The sequence below is a fragment of the Vollenhovia emeryi genome, unplaced genomic scaffold (genome assembly GCF_000949405.1).
Source record: "Vollenhovia emeryi isolate VEMERY1.0 unplaced genomic scaffold, V.emery_V1.0 DF939122.1, whole genome shotgun sequence".
In the NCBI taxonomy this organism is placed as follows: domain Eukaryota; kingdom Metazoa; phylum Arthropoda; class Insecta; order Hymenoptera; family Formicidae; genus Vollenhovia; species Vollenhovia emeryi.
Window position 1 is genome coordinate 1,750,945 of NW_011967244.1, and position 21,758 is coordinate 1,772,702.

Here is a 21,758-nt window from a genome sequence, read left to right on the forward strand (position 1 = left end):
ACTTTATATGGCAATTTATATTAGTTTTAATTCGAATTTTCTCGCATACATTGAATATTTGATTTTCAGATCTTCTAATGGGCTGTTTATAGTATTCACCAAGGATCTCTCACAACGATCAAAATGGCTCCCGATCCAGTAACACAGATGAACACATATCGTTCATATGTGACCATGCTGGCTGATCCAGGTGCGAAAGACGAATTGAAACTGAAGGCAGCTCAAGAATTATCAGAAAATTTCGAGGTATACAAACTGCCACACAAATTTTATCAAGTTTGCTCATGCGACATGTAGTAATTCTTAATTAGTCTCTCAAAGGATGTAATATGCACTTAATTGTGGTGTGTTAATTATAATACCAAATTAATTGTGCAGATTATTATGTGTTCGTCACAATATCCGGCATTTCTCGATCATATGATGAAGATCTTTGTGAAGATATTGCAAGAAGGAGAGCCTCACTTCATATCGGAATACAATATTCAGCAAGTTAGAAAACTAATTCTAGAAATGATACACAGATTACCATGCAATGATTACTTGCGCCCATATGTCAGGCAAATCCTGGGTCTTATATTTAAGCTACTAGAGACGGACAATGAAGAAAATGTGTTGGTGTGTTTACGCATCATAATCGACCTTCATAAGCAATATAAACCGACGTTCAATCCTGAAGTGAGTAATATTTGTGTCGTACAATTTGTTGTTACTAATTTGTAACTTTGTTGTTGTTAATTTACTTTATATTCCTTTTCCTTTATATTCCTTTAAATTCCTTTATATTCCTTACAATCTTTAACTTTTCTCAACTCTCAATCTTTTACAAATCCAAATATACCTACATAACATTAAAGTCAGATTTGAACCTGAGATCCGTCAATTATGAGTCAATTGTTCGTTCATAGAACCATTCGTCATCCCACTCATACGTGTATCTTATTTAATGTTATGTTATGTTATGTTACGTTATTAATATATGTTATGTTATGTTATTAATGTAATGTTACTTTCTAACTGTTTCGCCTGAAAACAGAAATATTTACAGATTCAATATTTCCTTCAATTTGTCAAATCGGTGTATAGCGAATTACCAAAAAGTTTGTCAAAAATATTTGAACCACGTCCGCCTCTACGTGTGAAAGATCTATCAGAAATCAACATAGAAGCTCTGTTGAAGGAAACGTTTACAATCACAGCAATACAAAGCGAAAAGAAAGCTGCCGATGGTACTGTTGTGACGGTAAGTGTGTGTCTTTATTTTATTTGATACTGAATTTATTCTATTGTATATAATTCGTCTACAGTGCATGTCAAAGTTCCGCAACGGTCACGTCTTGTCAGTTTAACTTTGTGTGATGTCGCCTAGATAAAGTTAACTTTTTTTTTATTATATCTTCTACCAATTAATTTAAACAACTTTCATCTGAAACTTTATCTATTTTGTATAATATTTTGTTTAATATTAAAGGAAAACTTAATAACTTTTTCAATATTTAGCTTACGATATCTCGATAACTGTGTCGGAAGGAGAAATGGTATAGGACTTTTTTTACTTGATTTGGTCTAAAGAATACTGTTATCATTTTCAAAGAAAATATCTCTCATGTCTAGATAATTAACAGTTCTAGAACTTTTGACACGCATTGTGTAGAGCATGATTGAAAATAGATAATAATAGATATGAATCAACTGATGAGTAAAGAAAGAGGTATATGGAAATAATTAGGATATGTCCCATTATTTTCAGTACAATTTGATTCCAAGAGCAGTGCTTTCCCTCAAAGTACTTCAAGAATTACCAATAATTGTGGTTTTATTAAATCAATTATACAAACAGAATGTACACCAAGATGTATCTGATTTTGTTCCAATTGTGATAACGACCATATCGCTTCAACCTAGTCTGCAGCATCGAACTTCACCTGGATTTAATAAGGAGGTCTTCGTTGATTTTATGGGCGCGCAAATTAAAACGCTATCCTTCCTTGCATATGTCATAAGATTATATCAAGATTTAATATCTCAAAACAGTACGATGTTGGTTAAAGGTATATTGGGCCTGTTTACTCTTTGCCCAATGGAAGTGGCTCACTTGCGGAAGGAACTAGTTATAGCTTCACGTCACATACTTGCTACGGATCTACGAAATCATTTTATTCCACATATGGAGATCTTCTTTAACGAGGATATCTTTATCGGCCACGGTTGGACTGCCCACGAAGCTTTGAGACCTCTAGCTTACTCCACGCTCGCCGATTTAGTTCATCATGTTAGGCTTCAGTTGCCTCTCAGCGATGTGTCCAAGGCGGTACACTTATATGGCAAGAATTTACTTGATCAAACTTTACCCACAGCCGTTCAGATGGTCTCTTGTAAATTACTAATGAACCTAGTTGACACAGTTAGGCAAAGATCTGATGCCGAAAACAGCACTCAAGGACGCGAGTTATTGATACGTATACTATTGGTGTTTGTTCTGAAATTTAAAACCATCGCTAAAATCTATATTCCAATTCTGCGAAACAAAACGAAACAGTTACGGCCCGCTGTAGTGGACAATACGGCTGAAGATACGAAGCCGTGTATCGACGTGAACGAGGAAAAAGAGCTACCAAAATCGAAATTCGGCTTCCCGACGTCGCAGGCGATGAGTTACAACGTGGCGGATTATAGAAATTTAGTAAAAAGTTTGGTACATGGAGCCAAAGCGATCACTTCTAACTGCATTAACAGTAGAACCAACGAGGTAACCCAGTCCAATCAACTTCAGCCAAAAGAGACCTTGATTTACATTCAGCTTGTTAAATGGGCTTTACCAGCCCTAGATATTTATACAATAGGACCACCATCAATCGGCGTATCTGCACAACCAGGGAGACCAGTGCAGTCTCAAACTATACGGACGCGAGAAGAAAAGGAGGTGTTGGATCTCTTTGGCAACGTATTCACGCAAATGAACCCTCAGACGTTCCAAGAGATCTTCTCTGTGTCCATAGACTACATGGTCGAGAGAATATTCAAAAACTGCGCCTTGCAAATAATCGGAAGCTCGTTCTTGTCAAGCCACACAGTTTCCTCGACATTCGCGACCATACTGGTGGAATATCTGCTTGAGCGAATGAGCGAGATGGGATCGAACGTAGAGCGCAGTAATCTATATCTGAAATTATTTAAACTGGTCTTCGGCAGCGTATCGCTCTTTCCAGCTGAAAACGAACACATGCTGCGGCCGCATTTGAATCTTATTGTAAACCGAGCCATGGAGTTGGCTATGTCAGCAAAGGAACCGTACAACTATTTTCTGCTGCTGCGTGCATTGTTCCGATCCATAGGTGGTGGCTCTCACGATTTATTATATCAAGAATTTTTACCTCTGCTTCCTAATATGCTGGAGGGACTGAACAGACTACAATCTGGTTTACACAGGCAACATATGAAAGATCTCTTTGTCGAATTATGCTTGACTGTGCCCGTGCGTCTCAGTTCTCTCTTACCGTATCTTCCGATGCTAATGGATCCCTTGGTTTCCGCTCTGAACGGAAGTTACTGTCTAGTAAGCCAGGGTCTACGTACTCTAGAGTTATGTGTTGATAATCTTCAACCTGATTTTTTGTATGAGCATATACAACCAATTCGGGCCGAATTAATGCAAGCACTCTGGAGAACGTTGCATAATTCTAATGATCAAGCACACGTTGCCTTCCGAGTCCTCGGCAAGTTTGGTGGTGGAAATCGTAGAATGATGATCGAACCGCAAAAACTTGAATATGACGATCGAGAAACAAATTCTCCTAATGTAGTGGTTTACTTCCAAGGATTGTCACAACCGATCGATTTTCCAATGGAAAAGGTGATCGAGGCTGCGTTTAATGCGTTGAAGTCTAACACGACAGACGTGTTCTACCGCAAGCAATGTTGGGAAATCATATATTGTTATTTGGCGGCGTCCTTAAGAATGGACGACGACGCTCACCTGTGGTACGATCTGTTTACGCATCCGAATTTCAAAGAGGGCGAGATACCGCCTCAACAAGGACCATACTATAGGTGCCCTGATGCTGTAGCGCGAAACGTTCAGCAAACAGCATTAACCAGCATGTTTGTCGCAGCGGAGATCAAAGAATTGAGGCCGTCGGTGCTCAATACTGTCGTTTCCGTCGTGAGACATTACACGATGATTGCTATAGCGCAACAGGCTGGTCTCTTCAGCTGGACGGAACGGGAAGTCCGCAAGGATATGCAAGGTCAAGACCCACTTGTGCTGATTGACGCTCTTGCCGTCATAATGGGTCACGACGAGAGAGAACTGTATAAAGCTGGGTACTTGGCACTCGTACTGATACTAGAAACTGCGACGAACATTCTGGGTTCTAAGGAGCGGGCATGCCAATTGCCCTTTATGGAGTACTTAGCAGAGAGAATGTGTTCGCTGTGTTACGAGCGAGCGTGGTACGCCAAACTGGGTGGTTGTATAGCGATAAAGTTTCTGTTCGAACGAATGGCTACCAAATGGGTCCTCAATCATCTGTTCGTATTCCTGAAGGCTCTCATATTCGTGATGATGGATCTAACCGACGAAGTGTCTAACGGTGCTATCGACATGGCGAAAGAAAATCTAGAAAAAATGCTGAGAGTTTGCGTGGATCCTGGTATTCAAGAAGATAACGCGGAATTGATAGAGGCACAAAACAAGAGCCTGTACGAGGTCACCCGTGAGCTGGTCAAGCAGGTGACGTCACCGCATACGATTGTGCGTGAACAGGCTATGGCCTCGTTACGTCAACTTGCCGAAATACAAAACAAATCGGTGACGGAGGTCATGGAACCGCATAAGGAGGTTTTGGCAGACATGATTCCGCCCAAAAAGCATCTTTTGCGGCATCAACCGACTAACGCACAGATTGGCTTAATGGACGGTAATACATTCTGCACTACCTTGAATCCGCGTCTCTTCACCATCGATTTGAGTATCATGGAGCACAAGGTGTTCTTTCAAGAGGTGTTGGGTCTCTGTGAAGCAGACGAGGCTACTCTCAATAAGTTGGCTTGCTATAAATCAATTTCGAATCTAATGCCGCTAAGAAAGTCGGCATTACGAGCACTAGCAGCCTGCCATTACATCGAGAATTGCCGGAACAAAATACTCGGAGTTCTATACAAAGCTTTGGAAAAGCCCCATGCTGAGCTGCAGGAGACGGCATTTGAGTGTATGAAAACATTCATCGCTGGATTCCAGCTCGACATGGAGTCTGTTCATACAATGATGCGACCTATGTTGTTGACGCTTGGTGATCATCGAAACCTGAGTCTAGATTGTGTCAGAAGGCTGTCATATCTAACGCAGCTCTTCCCAAGCACGTTCAGTGTCACTCTATGCGAGCAAATGCTGCAACATGTAAAAAAGTTTTTGGAGAACTTAATTCAATCCCACAAAGGTATATCGAAGTCCGGTGAGAACGAGCAAAAGATCACTATTATTATAGGAATATATCACAACATCCCAGCGTCTTTACCCAAGTTCAATGACGCGCTCTGTAGACTCATCCTGCAAACTGAAAAATCATTGCTGGTTGAAGTCTCCAGTCCTTTCAGAGAGCCTTTGATGAAATGTCTTCTGCGTTATCCGACGGATGCCCTTAATCTGTTTTTACATGACAATAATATCAAGGATCAACAGTGGAGCAGATATCTGGAGTATCTTATTAGCCACAAAGACGGCAAGCCGTTTCGTGATATATTACACAACAGCACGGCGCGGCTTGTCACTATGCTGCTTGCTCACTCACAAACGAATTCTAATTTGACTCGTACGGAGAAGAGCGAAGTGCAGTATCGAGCGATCAAGATCATCGGTATACTCATCAAGTACGACGAACAATGGTTATCCACTCAAAGCCAGTTGGTAGGCGCGTTAAAGCAAATCTGGTACAATGATGAGTATCAGGCGTTGCACAAGAAGGTCGAGGGTATCGAGTACTGCCATTGGAAGGAGCCAAAGCACATTGTCAAGATTTTGCTGCATTATTTCCGTCATCAACCGAACGATATCGATCTGCTGTTTCAATTGCTCCGGGCTACGTGCGACCGGTTTGTGTTAGATTTTCAATTCCTGAGGGATTTCTTAGAGAACACAGTGGCCCAGGAATACACAGTCGAATGGAAGCGAAGTGCTTTCTTCCGCTTTGTCGAACATTTTCCCACGAACAACATGTCACAGGAGCTGAAGGCCAACGTTCTGCAGCTGATCATCATACCGTGTTTTGCGGTAAGCTTTGAACGGGGCGAAGGTACCAAATTGGTCGGGGGTGCACCCATGCCTTATCACGATCACCCGGAGAATGTTGTATCAGTATTCATCGGTAAGATAATTGATCCAGACAATCCGTTTGGCTCCGCCGACTGTGTCCGCATCTCCTTGTTGCAATTCTCCTGTCTCCTAGTGGAACAGGCCTCGCAACATATTCACGATGTGACTAACAAGAGACAAGGGAACAAGCTGCGCCGTTTGATGACGTTTGCCTGGCCTTGCCTACTAGGAAAGAATTGTGTAGATCCAACGACTAGATATCATGGTCATCTTCTTTTGAGCCATGTAATAGCCAAATTTGCTATTCATAAACGTATAGTGTTGCAAGTATTTCATAGCTTATTGAAGGCGCATGCTGTAGACGCTCGTAATGTTGTACGACAAGCATTAGAAATATTAACTCCTGCAATACCTATACGAATGGAAGATGGCAATACTATGCTCACACATTGGACAAAAAAGATTATTGTGGAAGAAGGTCATTCTATGCAACAATTGTCTCATATTTTGCAACTGGTTGTGAGGCACTATAAAGTCTACTATCCAGTCAGGCATTATTTGGTTCAGCATATAGTAAACTCGATTCAACGTATAGGATGCACCCCTACTGCCACAATAGAACATCGGCGATTAGCTGTTGAATTAGCAGAGGTGATCGTTAAGTGGGAGCTGTACAGGATCAAGGAGGAATTCGAGGTTGCAGAATCCAGCAAGGCAATGCAACCATCGAGTATAATGCTTAAACGCTCGATCGCCGAGGATCCGTCTGGTAAACGTATGACCTTACAAGCAACGCCGTCCAGTAACAGTCCTGTACCTCTTATTCTACCCAGAATGGAGCCGGGATCAGCGAAACCCATTGAGAGAGCTCACGCCGACGCTGTTTTAAATTTTCTGCTACGTCTGGCATGTCAAGTAAACGACGTAACGACTATTCATGGTAATCCTGGTGAGCAGTTATCCAGACGCTGCGTCTCTCTATTGAAAATGGCACTAAAACCCGATGTATGGGTCGCTGAGCAGTGCGATCTAAAACTAGCCTGGCTTGACAAGGTTCTCGCTAGCGTGGACAGCGCCCAGCCCAACTACGGTAATATCAGCACGGCACTGGAAGTACTAACGTTTTTGTTGGGCGTGATGAAGCGTGAGCAAGTACTTGTCTGCTTTAAACCACTGCAACGCGGAATAAGTGCCTGCATCACCAGTAGCAATACTAAAATTATACGTTTGGTACACGTCTTGCTGTCACGCTTGATGACGATTTTCCCAGCTGAACAGGCTTCTCCCAATATCGCGCCCAAGTACGAGGAACTGGACACATTGTACACTACCGTAGGCAGATTTATAGGCGAAGGACTGACCACTTATGAAAAGACCACCACGGCTATGCCGAGCTCACTTTTTGGCACTCTCATGATGCTTAAAGCGGCCTGTACAAACAATCCCAGTTATATTGACCGGCTGATAACTCCATTCATGAGGGTGTTACACAAAATGGCGAAAGAACATTTGCACTCGACCCCAACCGAGACCAGCCCTATCACGAGCGAGCTGTTGATTCTCAGTTTGGATCTGGTGAAGAATCGCGTGGCAGTAATGGGTGTCGATATGCGTAAGTCATTTATAGGCACAATCTTGGTCGGCCTGATCGAGAAGACGCAAGATGTCAAAGTGATGAAGGCCATCACAAAGATACTGGAGGAGTGGATGAAAAATAAGACCACCATTGCGATGAATCAGACGCCCAGTTTGCGCGAAAAATCCATCCTACTGGTGAAGATGATGCAGTACGTCGAGAAACGTTTCCCCGACGATCTGGAGTTGAACAAGCAATTCTTGGAGCTGGTAAATTACGTTTACCGCGATGAAAGCCTGAAGATAACGGAATTAACTTGCAAGCTGGAGCAGGCTTTCCTGGCTGGTCTGCGTTGTGTACAGCCGCAAGTAAGAGCAAAGTTTTTCGAGGTATTTGACAATTCAATGAAGAGGCGTTTGGTCGATCGTATTTTGTACATTCTCGTTAGTCAGAACTGGGAGCACATAGGATCCCACTATTGGATCAAGCAGTGCATCGAGTTACTGCTGGCAACCGTCAATCCGACTACTTTGGTACAAATGACAAATGAAGATCTCTTGTTGCCCAGCATCACATCTGTTACGCATGGGGGCATGGATAAGGAGAACAAGGATCAAACACACTTTGTCTGCCGTCTTGGACACACTGATGAGGAACAGCAAGACATCAAGATGACGGAGGGAGACTCGAAGGAGATGTTCCTTGAGATGGACGCTTGGTTGTCCAATCTGACAGATTTTATGAGCGCCACCGCTACCGTCGAGGAGATCACCGAGAAACCGAGCTTGATGCAGATGATCAGCAAACAGATACGGTTCATGGAGAACGCGAAGAAGATCAGAACAGAGCAGCTGTTACTAGCGACCGCTCAGCTATGCCACATGGACACAGGGCTGGCGGAGCGCGTCTGGTTGGACATGTTCCCACGAATATGGTCTATCTTGGAGGAGCCTCACCTCCATTCCATCACGGTGGAAATAGCGCCATTCATCTCTAGCGGTGCGCATGTTCCGCAGAAGGAGTGCTATCCGAGCGCGCTTGGCACATTCCTCGAATCACTTGCGCACTGCAATCCACCGGTGGCCATACCTCCGTCTGTGATGAAGTACCTGGGCAGGTCGCACAATGTTTGGCACCGGATAACGCTAAGTTTAGAGCAGATGGGCGCCGAGATGGCGGCGGACGGTAACGGTGGTAATGCGAAGACTCGAGGCGAGTCTGAGTTGTTTTACTTGCCCGAAGAGAACGATCAGATAGAGTGCGTCAATCCCTATTACGAGGTGATGCACATGCTTTCAGAAATGTATTCGTTGCTCTGTGAAGAAGACATGTGGTCGGGCCTATGGCAGAAGAGACCTGCGCATTACAAGGAGACCTTGCATGCGATTGCACTGGAGCAGCAAGGATTTTTCGAGCAGGCACAAGGTGCGTACGAAGTATGCTTGACTAAGTTTCGACAGGACTACCCGTCTGGCCCGGCACCTTACCACCTCAATGTGGAAATGCTTCTCTGGGAAAAACATTGGGAGCGCACTCTAAAAGAGCAGAATCAGTGGGACACTCTGTTGGAGCTGGGCGGCAACCATAACTACAACAATCCCTTCCTCGTCCTAGACAGTGCCTGGCGTATTCCCAATTGGTCGGCGATGAAGGAGATCCTCGCTCAGTTAGAGCACAATTGTCCACGGGAATTAGCCTGGAAGGTATTACAACATAATAATCCTCAAGAAAAAGATCAACGCTTTATAGTTTTTTTCTTTTAATTTGCTGACTTTATAATGTAATCTTGTCATAAATGTGTATGTTTCAATACCAAAAGGAGACTTTGCGAACTCATAATTTTTTCTATGCTTTTGTAGATGAACTTGTACCGTGGATTTGTAACGTTATGCAGCAACGAAGATCAACACCTGAGTACTGTCGAGCGTTACGTCGAACTTGCGTCAGGTGCGTGCATGCGTGAATGGCGGAGACTGCCGCGCATCGTTAGTCACGTCCATCAACCGTTGCTACAAGCGGCCCAACAGATAATGGAGCTTCAGGAGGCAACGCAAATCCATCAGGGACTATTACATGGCAGAAGTAATTCGTTACACGACATGAAGGCTATTGTAAAAACTTGGCGCAATCGTTTGCCCGTAATCGCCGACGATCTCAGTCATTGGTCGGATATTTTCACGTGGCGACAGCATCACTATACGTTCATCTCGAATCACTATGATTCCCAACAAGATCCGACACTCACCAATCACTCGTTGCTTGGTATTCACGCCTCCATGCAAGCAATTATTCACTTCGGCAAGATTGCGAGAAAGCAGAATCTCTGTGGCGTTTGCCTTGACTCTCTAGCCAAGATTTATAACATTCCCACGAGCGTACCTATGGTCGATTGCTTTCAGAAAATCAGACAACAGGTAAAGTGCTATTTACAGATGGCCACTATGGGAGGACAGAACGAATTGCAAGAAGGTTTAGACGTACTAGAATCGACCAACATGGGTTACTTCACAAAGGAAATGATAGCAGAGTTCTGCGCACTGAAGGGCATGCTTCAGTCACAATTGGGCCGCTCAGACGAGGCCAACAAGAGCTTTTCTGCTGCGACTCAGTTGCATGACACTCTTGTCAAAGCTTGGTCACTCTGGGGCGATTACCTCGAAAGTATCTTTACACGCGACGGACACACCCGCCAGATGAACATTGGTGTAAGCGCTCTTGTGTGTTTCCTACATGCCTGTAGGCATCAAAATGAATCTAAATCCAGGAAGTACATTGCTAAAATTTTATGGCTGCTTACCTACGATGACGAAAAGTCACTACTCATGGAGACCTTGGACAAGTATGCCGTAGGTGTACCACCCATTCAGTGGCTACCCTGGGTACCACAGTTGCTGATGTATCTGGTGCGCTACGATGGCAGTGTAATCCTGAACTTGCTGAGTCAAGTTGGTAGAATGTTCCCACAAGCAGTGTATTTCTCTATACGTACTCTTTATCTGACGTTGAAAATAGAACAAAGGGAGAATTGGGAGAGATACAAGAGTGGCGAATTGGTAGCTAGTAAAGATGGTGTAGAAGATCGAGGTTCTACCACAGCTGGCAATGTACAGCCGCAACAGGGAATACCGGAAACAGGTCATACGGTACGTGCTACAGCGCCCATGTGGAGATGCTCGAAGATCATGCATATGCAGAGAGACATCCATCCAACTATTTTATCCAGTTTGGAGGGTATAGTCGATCAGGTTGGTTGGAATGTTCCTTTACTTTTCCATTTATTCATATCCATTTTTATTGTCACATAATAAAATATAATAAAAACATACAGCCAATATATAATGGACATACATGTGTATATGTACATGTTATATCAACCGAGTATATAGCACAAAATTATAGAGATTTTCCATTAACCTGACATACATATGTGAGTTTTCTCTTATTTTAATGTCAGGAATTTGCTTTCAAGATTTGTCGCGCTTCAGAAATATTTCATGTACATATATTCGCTTTACTTATACACCAAGTGTTTCTGCAATTAAATTTAAGTTTAAAATCAAGATACGCATCTTTATGTCAAGATTCAATATTTTAAAATATTCCGTATAAAAAAAGTATTATAAATTTCTATTTCAGATGGTGTGGTTCCGTGAGACATGGTATGAAGAAGTTTTAAGACAACTGAGACAAGGTCTTGCAAAGTGTTACGCAATAGCGTTCGAGAATCGCGGTGCAGTCAGCGAAGCTACAATAACTCCTCACACATTAAATTTTGTGAAGAAACTTGTTTCGACCTTTGGTATTGGCATTGGTAAATTCATTCATTTTCTGCATTTGTTATAAAACGAATTTTGGACAAAGGAAACGATTTCGAACGTGTACTTTGCAACTTGCAGAGAATATATCATCTTCGCAAAACATGAGCAGCTCGTTTAGTTCGGCGGCATCGGAGTCTTTGGCTCGTAGAGCACAAGCTACTGTACAGGATCCTGTTTTCCAGAAAATGAAGGGCCAATTCACTAGTGATTTTGATTTTACTGTACCTGGAGCTAGATTGCTACACAATCTCATCAGTAAATTGAAGAAATGGATAAAAATTCTCGAAGAGAAAACAAAACAACTGCCAAAGTAATATTTTACTTTTTAATTGTTTTACAATAATTTCTTTTTTCTACTGGTTCCGTGGACTACAGATTCGTGCATTGCTTTGCAGATCTTTCTTAATCGAGGAAAAATGTCGCTTTTTGAGCAACTTTAGCTTAAAAACCGCGGAAGTCGAGCTGCCCGGTGAATTTCTAATACCTAGGGTAAGACAGTCAAATCATAATTTAAAATCCTCTATTCTCAATAAATACGTATAATTACATAATGACATAATTACACATCACAATATTATTCCATATACCATTAAAATAAAACAATCAACGTGATCTTATTGCGAAAAATATTAAAAATAAAAAATAAAATATAATAATTAAAATATTACCTCAGCTAGGATTCAAACTAGGGGCTGAGGTAATATTTTTCGCAATAAGATTTCTTTACAGTACGGAGAAGGGAGTGTGGTATTGAATGCTGAATTTATTAGAAATTTATTAGATTAATTAAATTTATTAGAAATCGTTTATCGATTAATACGTAAATTTGCTGACGACAATATTCCATCTAACGAAACTGTGTTATGTCCGAAGAGAAACCGGCGCACAATACAGATGGAAAAACGGTATATGAATTCACATAATAAGATTTGAATTATTAGGCTACATCCTGCTTGGACTTACATAGCATTCTCGCGTTGGTTGTTTGATTTTATCTGGGGGCTTTATTTAACTCTAATGACCATTAAAGTTTGAGTGAAAAATAAAGGTGAAATTGGATGTGAGAGTTTCCGCTATCCCGACAATTTAAAATTAAAGATGCCCAACGCTATAATAATATCTGGCATTTGTATTTTTGTTTTCTTAGACGATAAAAATAATGTTTGATGTTGAACGAGGAAAATGCCTGTGCTTTGTTAATCCTTTCTAAAATTTTATGTCCTCCAGCACTCGCATTATTCTGTCAAGATAGCGAGATTTGTACCGCGCGTTGAGGTGGTTCAACGACACAACACGGCCGCTAGGAGATTACGCATTCGCGGCCATAATGGTCGCCTCTATCCCTATTTAGTGGTCAACGACGCCGGTCTGGGAGACGCCAGACGTGAGGAACGTCTGTTACAACTGTTACGCATGTTGAACCACTATCTGACGAAGCAGAAGGAAACGTCACGACGTTTCTTGCACTTCACAGTGCCACGACTCGTCGCGGTTTCACCGCAGATGAGACTCGTGGAGGACAACCCGGCAGCAATTTCCCTGTTGGACATTTATAAGCAGGGCTGCGCCAAGCTGGGAACGGAACGCGACGCACCTATTGCCAGATATTATGAGAAACTGGCTGCCGTACAAGCACGGGGCGCGCAAGCCAGTCATCAAGTGCTGCGGGATATTCTCAAGGAAGTACAGACCACAATGGTCTCCAAAACTATGCTCAAAGATTGGGCAATGAAGACATTCCCCGGCGCCACTGACTATTGGACATTTAGAAAAATAGTAAGTATTTTCAAATGCTAGAGGTTGAAAGCATAGAGGTCGTAATTTCTTCGGCTAATTTTTAGCCGATTTTATATTGCGTAAATTTATGTATGTATATCAAATCTAGAAAGAGAGAAATGAATTGCATTTTCTGTCTGATTCAGTTACTTCGTGTGAATTAATATAAGAAAGCTTATTATCCTTCTTTACTTATAGTATTGATGCACAAAAAAAGGAGAATATTTTTAAATTATCGACCAAGAGAAGTGGAGGTGGAAACTCATGTTCTCATCTTTCTGTTCTCAGTTCACCTTACAGCTATCTCTGACATGCTTTGCCGAATACGTGCTTCATCTTACGCGACTCAACCCCGACATGATGTACGTGCATCAGGATTCCGGTCTAATCAACATCGCGTATTTCAAATTCGACATCGACGACATCTCCGGAGAGTTGGACGCGAAGAGACCGGTGCCTTTCCGCCTAACGCCCAATATCTTCGAATTTCTCACAACTATAGGTCAGTTGGACACAATCTTCATCTGCTCTTCTGTCACGCGATAAAAAATATCTTTATATAAATATCTTTTGTATTTGGATATAATTTTAACGGAAACAAATAAAATATCGTTTATTTTCTGCAAATTAAATAATAGGTATTTAATTATATAGGTATTGAGGCCAATTTATGAGCAGAAACATCTTAGAATATGATAAAAATCACACGTTTAATAAATTACAATAAATACATTAATGACACATTGTAATTTGTTAAATGAATGTTCTTTTTATTATATTCTAACTTGCCGTTGTTCCTAATTGGTCGTAATAATACCTATTATATATAATAACTTTAAATATAGAAGTACTTCTAGTACTTCGATTCAGTATCCGTTATTGTGCAGGCGGCCTTCAAGTTTTTTCAGATTTCACAAGGTTGATCTTTTGCAGGAGTTTGCGGACCACTGACCGCTAGTGCAATCGCCACGGCACGCTGTTTGGTTCAGCCCACGTTCCAGCTGCACGCTATACTTCGCGCAATTCTGCGGGACGAGGTGATCGCGGATCATAAACGGCAGGAAGATGCCGAGGGCAAGTCGCAAGCGCCAACCGATTTGAAGGGCGAGCTTCTGATAAAGATGGTGAACCATGCGGTTAATACGATCGTCGGTAGACTGAATTCTCTCGCGAATTTCGACGGCATTGATAGTAAGGTCAGCACACTGGTGGCCGCTGCCAATAGCCATGATAATCTCTGCAGAATGGATCCCTCGTGGCACCCGTGGCTCTAAAACACGGAACATTTAGCCTAACCGTTTGCGTTATCAATGAACGAGAGAGAAGAATCGAAATTGTTACGTTATTTATTCAGTTCTCTTGCCCATATATGTTCTTATGTTTTATAACACTAACACTGGCTCTGAAATTCAGAAAGCTGTCGAGACATGAAAGATGATAAGGATAAGTTAGAGGATAGAAAAGTATTATTTATAGTTTATACATATATTTATATATTTATGATGTATTATATATCAATATATGTATATTGATAGACTATGTGCATACACATTAGTGGAATTTTGTACAGCGTAAATCCAAACTTTGTAAACTGCGGATTTCACTCTATTCTCTGACTCTATGTACATTTATTGCATTGCTTACAAACTCATTTTCACTATATACATATAAACATACTATTTACATAGCGCTTTGATGTAACGTAAAGCTCTAGTTTTTATTTATTAAGAAAACTAGATTTTAAAAAACTTGTGTAGATAATTTGTAAGAACAGTTTTCGCTAAGAAGCGGAATATAGGTCTGACATATAAAGTTCTTACTTATTATAAATAACATGGACATTTGGAAACTATATGCAAATTATGTGAAAATATGTATGAAATAATAAGGTTCTTTAAAAAAAAAGATGTTTTGCTGTTTCCAACGTATCTAGTTTTCACGATAAAACGCTTTTCGTATGTGAAAAGTAAAAATTGATTGTTTTTCAAGAAAATTCTGCTAGTAAGCACCTTTGTGTATAAATACTAGAGTTCTCTCCCCAATTGCATACAAATTCAATAGGTTGAATTTATATATAAATTAATATGTACTCTTGATGATCACGTAATAATCTTTATTTATAAAAATACTTGTGTAAATTTTAGCTCTTTAAACGCAGACGTACTACATTACTTATCATGTTTTTAAATGATCATATTTAGATACCTTATCTATGATTTACTATATTTTCTAATTTTAGCACACTTGGTAAGTTCGACATTTGTTTTATACATACTTTAACAACTAGGCGTCATAGATGAGGGGAGTCCATGGAAAAAAAATATTTAAAAAATCGTGATAACTTTGATTTTTGACACAATTTTTAAGTAGAACTTATAAATTATAAATTTTTATTTCTTTAAGTGCTATTGAACTGTAAATTTATTAAATCTTCTAAAAATATTCTCAAAGTGACTGTATCACCTTCAGATATTTCGTCCTAACTCGTTGTAGCAAGGACATAGATATTGAGAACATAATTTTAACAAATGTCACGAGCATGATATTTTGTGCGATAAGTATTAATTTTATCAATACTTATCATACAAGTATGATTGACTCAACAATTATTGAACATCATTATTTATTTCCGTTTATTATGATTAACCTATAAATCATAGCGGAAAGGATTGCCCAACGACAATCTTCTTTTATAAACTGTTAAAATATTACAGGCGCTCAGTACAAGTACTCTAATTATCATTGTCAGTTGTCCTGCTAATATAGCAGTACAAGAGTGCAATAAGAATTCGGAGAATAATATTTGTACATTATATGAATTTTGTATATATAAAATTGATGTACTTGTGTTCGTCAATACCATACCTATGAAGATACATTTTCTATATTACGATAATTTTTTTTATTTAGTGGGCTTCAGATTAATATTTCGCAACATGCACAAATCTCGCGCGGTGGCCTTGCGACCAATCGTGGTTTGTATGTCGTACAATCTCAGGAGAATGTCAGTCGTGAATAATTCGGGCAGTGCTTTGAGAAGGCAAGGTACCTGAAAACAGAACGTTATTACCAATAGTTCATTCCGAGTTGATCGCGGATTGCATGAAAGGAAAGGAAAATTGCCTAGAAAATCTCGTATAATGGTTTTCAAACGCTCGATATTGAGAAGCGAAAATGAGATTGCTGTTGCACGGCTATTCTATTACAAGTATCAAAACGTACTAGCGTTTGTGACATTCCCTGCAGCACGATGCGAGTCCTGTCTTTCCCGCACTGCACCATGAGTCGTAGGAACTGGAGTATAAAATGAGTCTGTTGGGACACCTCGCCGTCTCTACCAGCCAGAAAGGCGAATATGGTGAAGAGATTGTTCAACGCCGTCATAAGCGGATCCCTGAGAACGATGACCGACTTTTGCCCGTTACTCGAACTTTGCGCCTGCGGACTCTGCGAGCTGAACATTGGAACGTTCTCGCCCGTCTCGTTCAGTCGTAGCAGCTTGTTGGATACACCGAGCGCGTCCAGATCATCCGCATCCAGGTCGCGTCGTACACGCTTACGGTTGTTCCCTCGATATGGATTAGAGTTGTTGTACTCCAAAGTGGAGAATATGCAGTACACACACAATTTCGCTAGAATGGATGACTGCGGTTCCACAAGCTCGTCACTCCTGTGCGAAACGGAATTGGCATGTAACAAATATCTTGCGTATAAATTCGAAAAAATTGATCTCGAGGTACGACGATACGACGGACTTACAACGAGTTGTGCAGATATTGCGGTATTATGTGATTTATGAGATCCAAAGTGCAGTTCTCTATGTCAAGATGGAAGATCGCGAAGGCCAAATCCACAGCTTGATCCAGTTCTACTTGATAGCGATATTTGAGCACTTCCTTGACTATATTTGTAACGAACCATAAGGAACCGCCGGTATTTAGCAGAGACTCCAATGATTGCGTGGCTTGTATGTTTATCCATCCACGTTGATTTATGTTCTGCCAAACTGATTCCAACTGCTCCAATATCGGTTGCCGCGATATAATACTGCAAGAAACATCGTAATAATCTCGAAGAAACACAGTAATGACAATTCGTTCCTCGAAGAATAATACCTGTGGGACATCGAGAGCACCTTTGTTTTCGACTGTGTAGGCGGGTGCACATCGTACTGCATTTTCCGAATAATTTGGAACATTAAGCTGGACCTGGCAGAAAAAGAGATGTATAAGATTGCAATAAGAATGAACAAGATTTTCCTAAGGAAAAATTCAACTTTTTAACAATGTTCTACAATCGATTACATATTCACGCATCTACTCCACTGTTTTACCTGTCTTTAAGATTGTCCTGCATCTCGTCACCCGACAACGGCGTTAAGAAGTGCTGAACCATGTTCATGGGTTTCAGCAGAGCATCCTGGTGCGTGATACTCATGTACGCGCAGAGCCATGCGGCGGCACACACCGGCAAACAACAGGCTGTCGTTCGCAGACCATCCAGGGCCCTTTTAACGTCGCCGGCACCCAGCACCCCGCTCTCCCACGCGCAGAGCAACTCTTTCACCGCGCCCATCGCCGACTGGCATGCGACGTGCCATTTCAAATTACTCGACTTGAAGTCCGGATCCGGCGAATTAATCTGCGCCAGTAGGGCGTCCACCCTCGCCGGATCGACGCTCTGCAACATCCTCTGTGGCGACTTGAGCTTGTTCCGCTCAAGCATGCATTCGCGCACCCATTGCTCAAAGAACGAATCTCCGCCTTCCTCTAGGACAACCTGAAAGCAAAGTTTCTCTTGTATGGTGTTCATAACAGTACGCGATCAACATGCCAAGTCACAAGGTCTCTCTTCGCGTATGAAATTCGAAATGCGCATCAACGCCGAACTTACATCAGAGCCATACGTTTGGACTATAGAGCACAACATGAGAAACGATACATCGAATAACATTGCTCTCGTGGCTGCCGTCTTGTCGGGCACAGGCTCGTTGATCTGTTTACTACACTCGTTAAACTTGATGAGTTTCGTGACGAAGGTCTTCAGTTCTCCCTCCACGGTCGCCACAGCCAGCATCAGTTCGAAGCTCTTACCCGTCAAGACTTGGTAAAGCACACTCAACAAGCCTTCCTGAATTTTTGCGTAATCGGCGTTCAGCGTCCTCAAGATTCCGTTTAATGTCTGCCCCGCGCGCACAATTACCTTCGGAATTGACGACGTCGTGGTCGTCCCCTCCCTGGAACGATCACTAATGAAACTCGATCATCTATACGTCCAAGTTTTGCCACAGTTTGTTTACCACGTACATACCTCCTGGCGCCTATTTGCTTCGCTTGCTTTTCCGTCACAAGGTTTACCTTCTGCAACTCATTCAGCAAGCATTCTACGTAATTGCACGAACATGCGGTATCCATTATGTCGAGCAGAGGCGTGAACTGGAGCAGCAGATCAAAGGCATCCAGAATATCTTGCGAGTACTCAAACTTTTCGTCACCTGCAAAGACAGAAAGATGTGAAACCAAATTTCGTTTCCTCCCCAACGTTCAGAAAACTCGAAACGGTCTTGCCAACCATTCAGATTAGCCACGTGTAGTTCCTTCAGTATGTGAGGCACTTTCAGAAACGTGAAAGCGCCCCACTGTGATTCCTTGAATGTTCCCGTTACATTATGCAGGCACATGAGGCAGGCGCGGATGATCTCGCAGTAAAGCCGCGCGTTTGTATAGCTCTTTAATCGCTGCACCATCAACAGCTGGTTGACGAACACGGTCGTCTCGGTGCTCGGGTTCAGCAGTACTTGAACGGCAAAGAGCGGCTGCAGGCAGTGGGTAATGGACTCCATTTTAATCTTCTCAGGACAGAGACTCTCAAGCTCCAAATTGCACAACTTTTTCAAGGAGTCCTCTATTGGTACCACGGACTTCTGGGTGCTTGTCTTCAGTAATGCCTCGATCTCCTGGCATTTCTTCACAACTTCTACATATAAATCTAAGAAAAAAAGAACAAATGCACAAGTGCACAAAAATAGAGTAGAACGTAGAACGTTGAGTAACTTTCCACTGGTTGTCACCTTTGTCGTCGTGCTTAGCCAGATACATCATCGCGCATAGAAAGTCCGAGTTCAGCATCTGTTGCAAAATACTAGCAGGCTTGTCTATGAGTTCGCTCGGGTGTGGAGTGAGAGGATTACTCTGGGGCGCCTTTGTCAGGGTGTGCAAGTAGCACTGCAAGAGCCAATGTACAATGGACAGGACCGCCGCGGCCAAGAGGTCCTCCTCCGGTTTACCGCGGCACGTGATACCGGCTTGTATGGACTCCAGGAACTCCAGCAGACTCACGATGCAGTGGGGCTTGTGAAACGCGTCGTATTTACTTATTCGCTGCAACACCGCTGCGTACGACACCAACTGCGAGACAATTTAAAATAAATATATCAAGGAATTAAGATAACATAAAAATACATGTAAAAAAATTGAGATGCACAACAAATTATGATAACCCCTGAAATATACAGGGTGTAACGGAACACGCGGGCACAACTTCACTGGTGGATGCAGGGGACACTAAAATAAGAAAAAATGTTCATACAAACGTTACAGTATCGTAACCTACTTTATTAAAAAAATGCTTGAAGCGACCGCCTGCGATTCAAGACACAAAGTGTCTTGATGTTTACACAATAACAAGATCGTGCATGACGTATCAAATGTTGTTCATCAACAGATGAAAAAGAACTGTTTATAAAACAATTATTAGAGAAAAAAAACGGCTATAACTTGGAAACAGAATACTGTAGGACAAACATTATATCACCATTTTTTTATTAAGTCGGAACTTGTAATCAAGAATTGTATTTGGACAATTATGTTAGATTGACATGCACTAATAACCGCGTTTGACTCTTACAGTCTAAATCCCTTTTTCTTTTTCATTTTTTTTCTTGTCTTAACATCCTGAATCCACCTGTAAAGTTATGTCCATATAAAGTATATATAAAGACAAACCTGAGAGCTTAACGAATGCTTCAGATACGACAGCACTAATTGATTAGGTCCTGGTCCCACTAACGCTTGTTGTAATATACAATCCGCCAAGTTATAGACATCGCCACTTACTCCTCTTGGCAAAATCTGGATGTGACGATTTAAAAAACCATGTAGAACTTTAAAGATCACAGTGGAAAGTATGTCGATGAAATGTGGATGCTTACAGTTTTGATATTAATACCCCATTGCAAATCAGTCCAGCGCTCTCGCCAAGCTCGCAGCAAGAGAGCTTTTAAGCTGCTGGTTTTACTAGTCACTTTAGTCTCCATTGGTAATGTTAGAACATTATACAATTTCTACCACATTACGGGGACGATTGCCAGTTTGTAGTAGACAGAACACCCTGTTGAAATAGGATTAATATCAGCTGTAAATAAGGAAAGAGTTTAATTAGATTTTCTAACACAAACATGAAATAATTATTTCTAATAATTCGTTAGCATTTTACGAAACAGTTTTGACGCTTTACAGAATATTACCATTTACAGTGTAACTTGACAATTATTCTAACCTTCGCAGAATATCTCTTCGGCATTTGTAGAAGGACCTACAGCGGCTTTATCGTAAATTCACTAACGAACAAATAGGAATCGTTATTACGAACTTATCGCTCCTCTTCATATTCACTCTCCTTCATAATGAATCGTTGTAAATATACAAATAAAATCTATCGTTCACTTAACCTTAAATCAAGATACCCGGGAAGCTCCCACCCACGGTCTTACGTACAGGTATGGAAACATCGAATTTTTAATGGTGGGGGTTACTCCGGTTACTCCATTACGAAGATATGTTTCTCGTTTGCGCTTGATCGTCACTGTGCGTCGCTACGAGGGAGGGCAAACCTTTGACTATATAGGACATAGAGCTATTACAGATAGAGGGAAGTAGGTATGGGACGACGTGTAAGCGCATGCGATAGTGGGATAAAAAGAGAACGTTGCAATAGAGGCCGGTGTGTCACTGTCTAACAGTCACGCGCATGCGCGTAACGTGTGCGCTTGTAGGCAGAGTGTGTCTCTTTCTTTCTTATAAAAGCATGTAGAAAGAGAGAGATGCACTCTGAACTAGTGCAGTTAGGCGCACGCAGTACCTAATACGCATGCGCTATGAGACAATGACACACCGGCCTCTATTGCAGCGTTCTCTTTCTACGGCTATATCGCGTCCTTCGTTGACTCCCTCCCTCTATCTGTAATAGCTCTATGATATAGGATGTGTTCGAAAATGGA

The 21,758-nt window shown here is 41.6% G+C and overlaps 2 protein-coding genes across 10 annotated transcripts in view; one reads left to right on the forward strand and one right to left on the reverse strand.

Annotated features, from left to right (window-relative positions):
• LOC105569904 (transformation/transcription domain-associated protein) overlaps nt 1-16,344 on the forward strand; it is a 28,377-nt gene extending 12,033 nt beyond the window's left edge. For 3 of the 4 annotated variants that reach the window (XM_012026742.1, XM_012026741.1, XM_012026744.1), the window contains 11 exons: nt 70-246; nt 379-678; nt 1,037-1,243; nt 1,751-9,589; nt 9,746-11,131; nt 11,523-11,697; nt 11,783-12,014; nt 12,100-12,193; nt 12,932-13,480; nt 13,769-13,982; nt 14,414-16,344. In XM_012026742.1, coding sequence (XP_011882132.1) covers nt 124-246; nt 379-678; nt 1,037-1,243; nt 1,751-9,589; nt 9,746-11,131; nt 11,523-11,697; nt 11,783-12,014; nt 12,100-12,193; nt 12,932-13,480; nt 13,769-13,982; nt 14,414-14,754 — 11,460 coding nt within the window. In that variant the 5' untranslated portion in view covers nt 70-123 and the 3' untranslated portion in view covers nt 14,755-16,344. The remainder of the gene's footprint in view (nt 1-69; nt 247-378; nt 679-1,036; nt 1,244-1,750; nt 9,590-9,745; nt 11,132-11,522; nt 11,698-11,782; nt 12,015-12,099; nt 12,194-12,931; nt 13,481-13,768; nt 13,983-14,413) is intronic. The other variant, XM_012026745.1, reaches the window with a different exon arrangement.
• On the reverse strand, nt 15,577-21,738 carry LOC105569902 (mediator of RNA polymerase II transcription subunit 24). 6 transcript variants are annotated; one of them, XM_012026737.1, is made up of 13 exons: nt 21,210-21,738; nt 21,038-21,098; nt 20,691-20,893; nt 20,485-20,610; nt 19,551-19,887; nt 19,052-19,468; nt 18,791-18,974; nt 18,374-18,728; nt 17,814-18,259; nt 17,596-17,688; nt 17,240-17,527; nt 16,703-17,150; nt 15,577-16,529 (listed from the first exon to the last, which is right to left on the reverse strand). In XM_012026737.1, the coding sequence occupies exons 3-13, from the start codon at nt 20,793-20,795 to the stop codon at nt 16,383-16,385; spliced, it is 2,946 nt and encodes a 981-aa protein (XP_011882127.1). In that variant the 5' UTR covers nt 20,796-20,893; nt 21,038-21,098; nt 21,210-21,738; the 3' UTR covers nt 15,577-16,382. The 6 variants fall into 6 exon arrangements, with proteins under 6 accessions (XP_011882127.1, XP_011882129.1, XP_011882128.1 ...); XM_012026739.1 differs by lacking the exon at nt 21,038-21,098 and having other exon boundaries at nt 20,691-20,869; nt 21,256-21,738; XM_012026738.1 differs by lacking the exon at nt 21,038-21,098 and having other exon boundaries at nt 20,691-20,869; nt 21,131-21,738.
• Nucleotides 21,739-21,758: the final 20 nt, after the last annotated feature.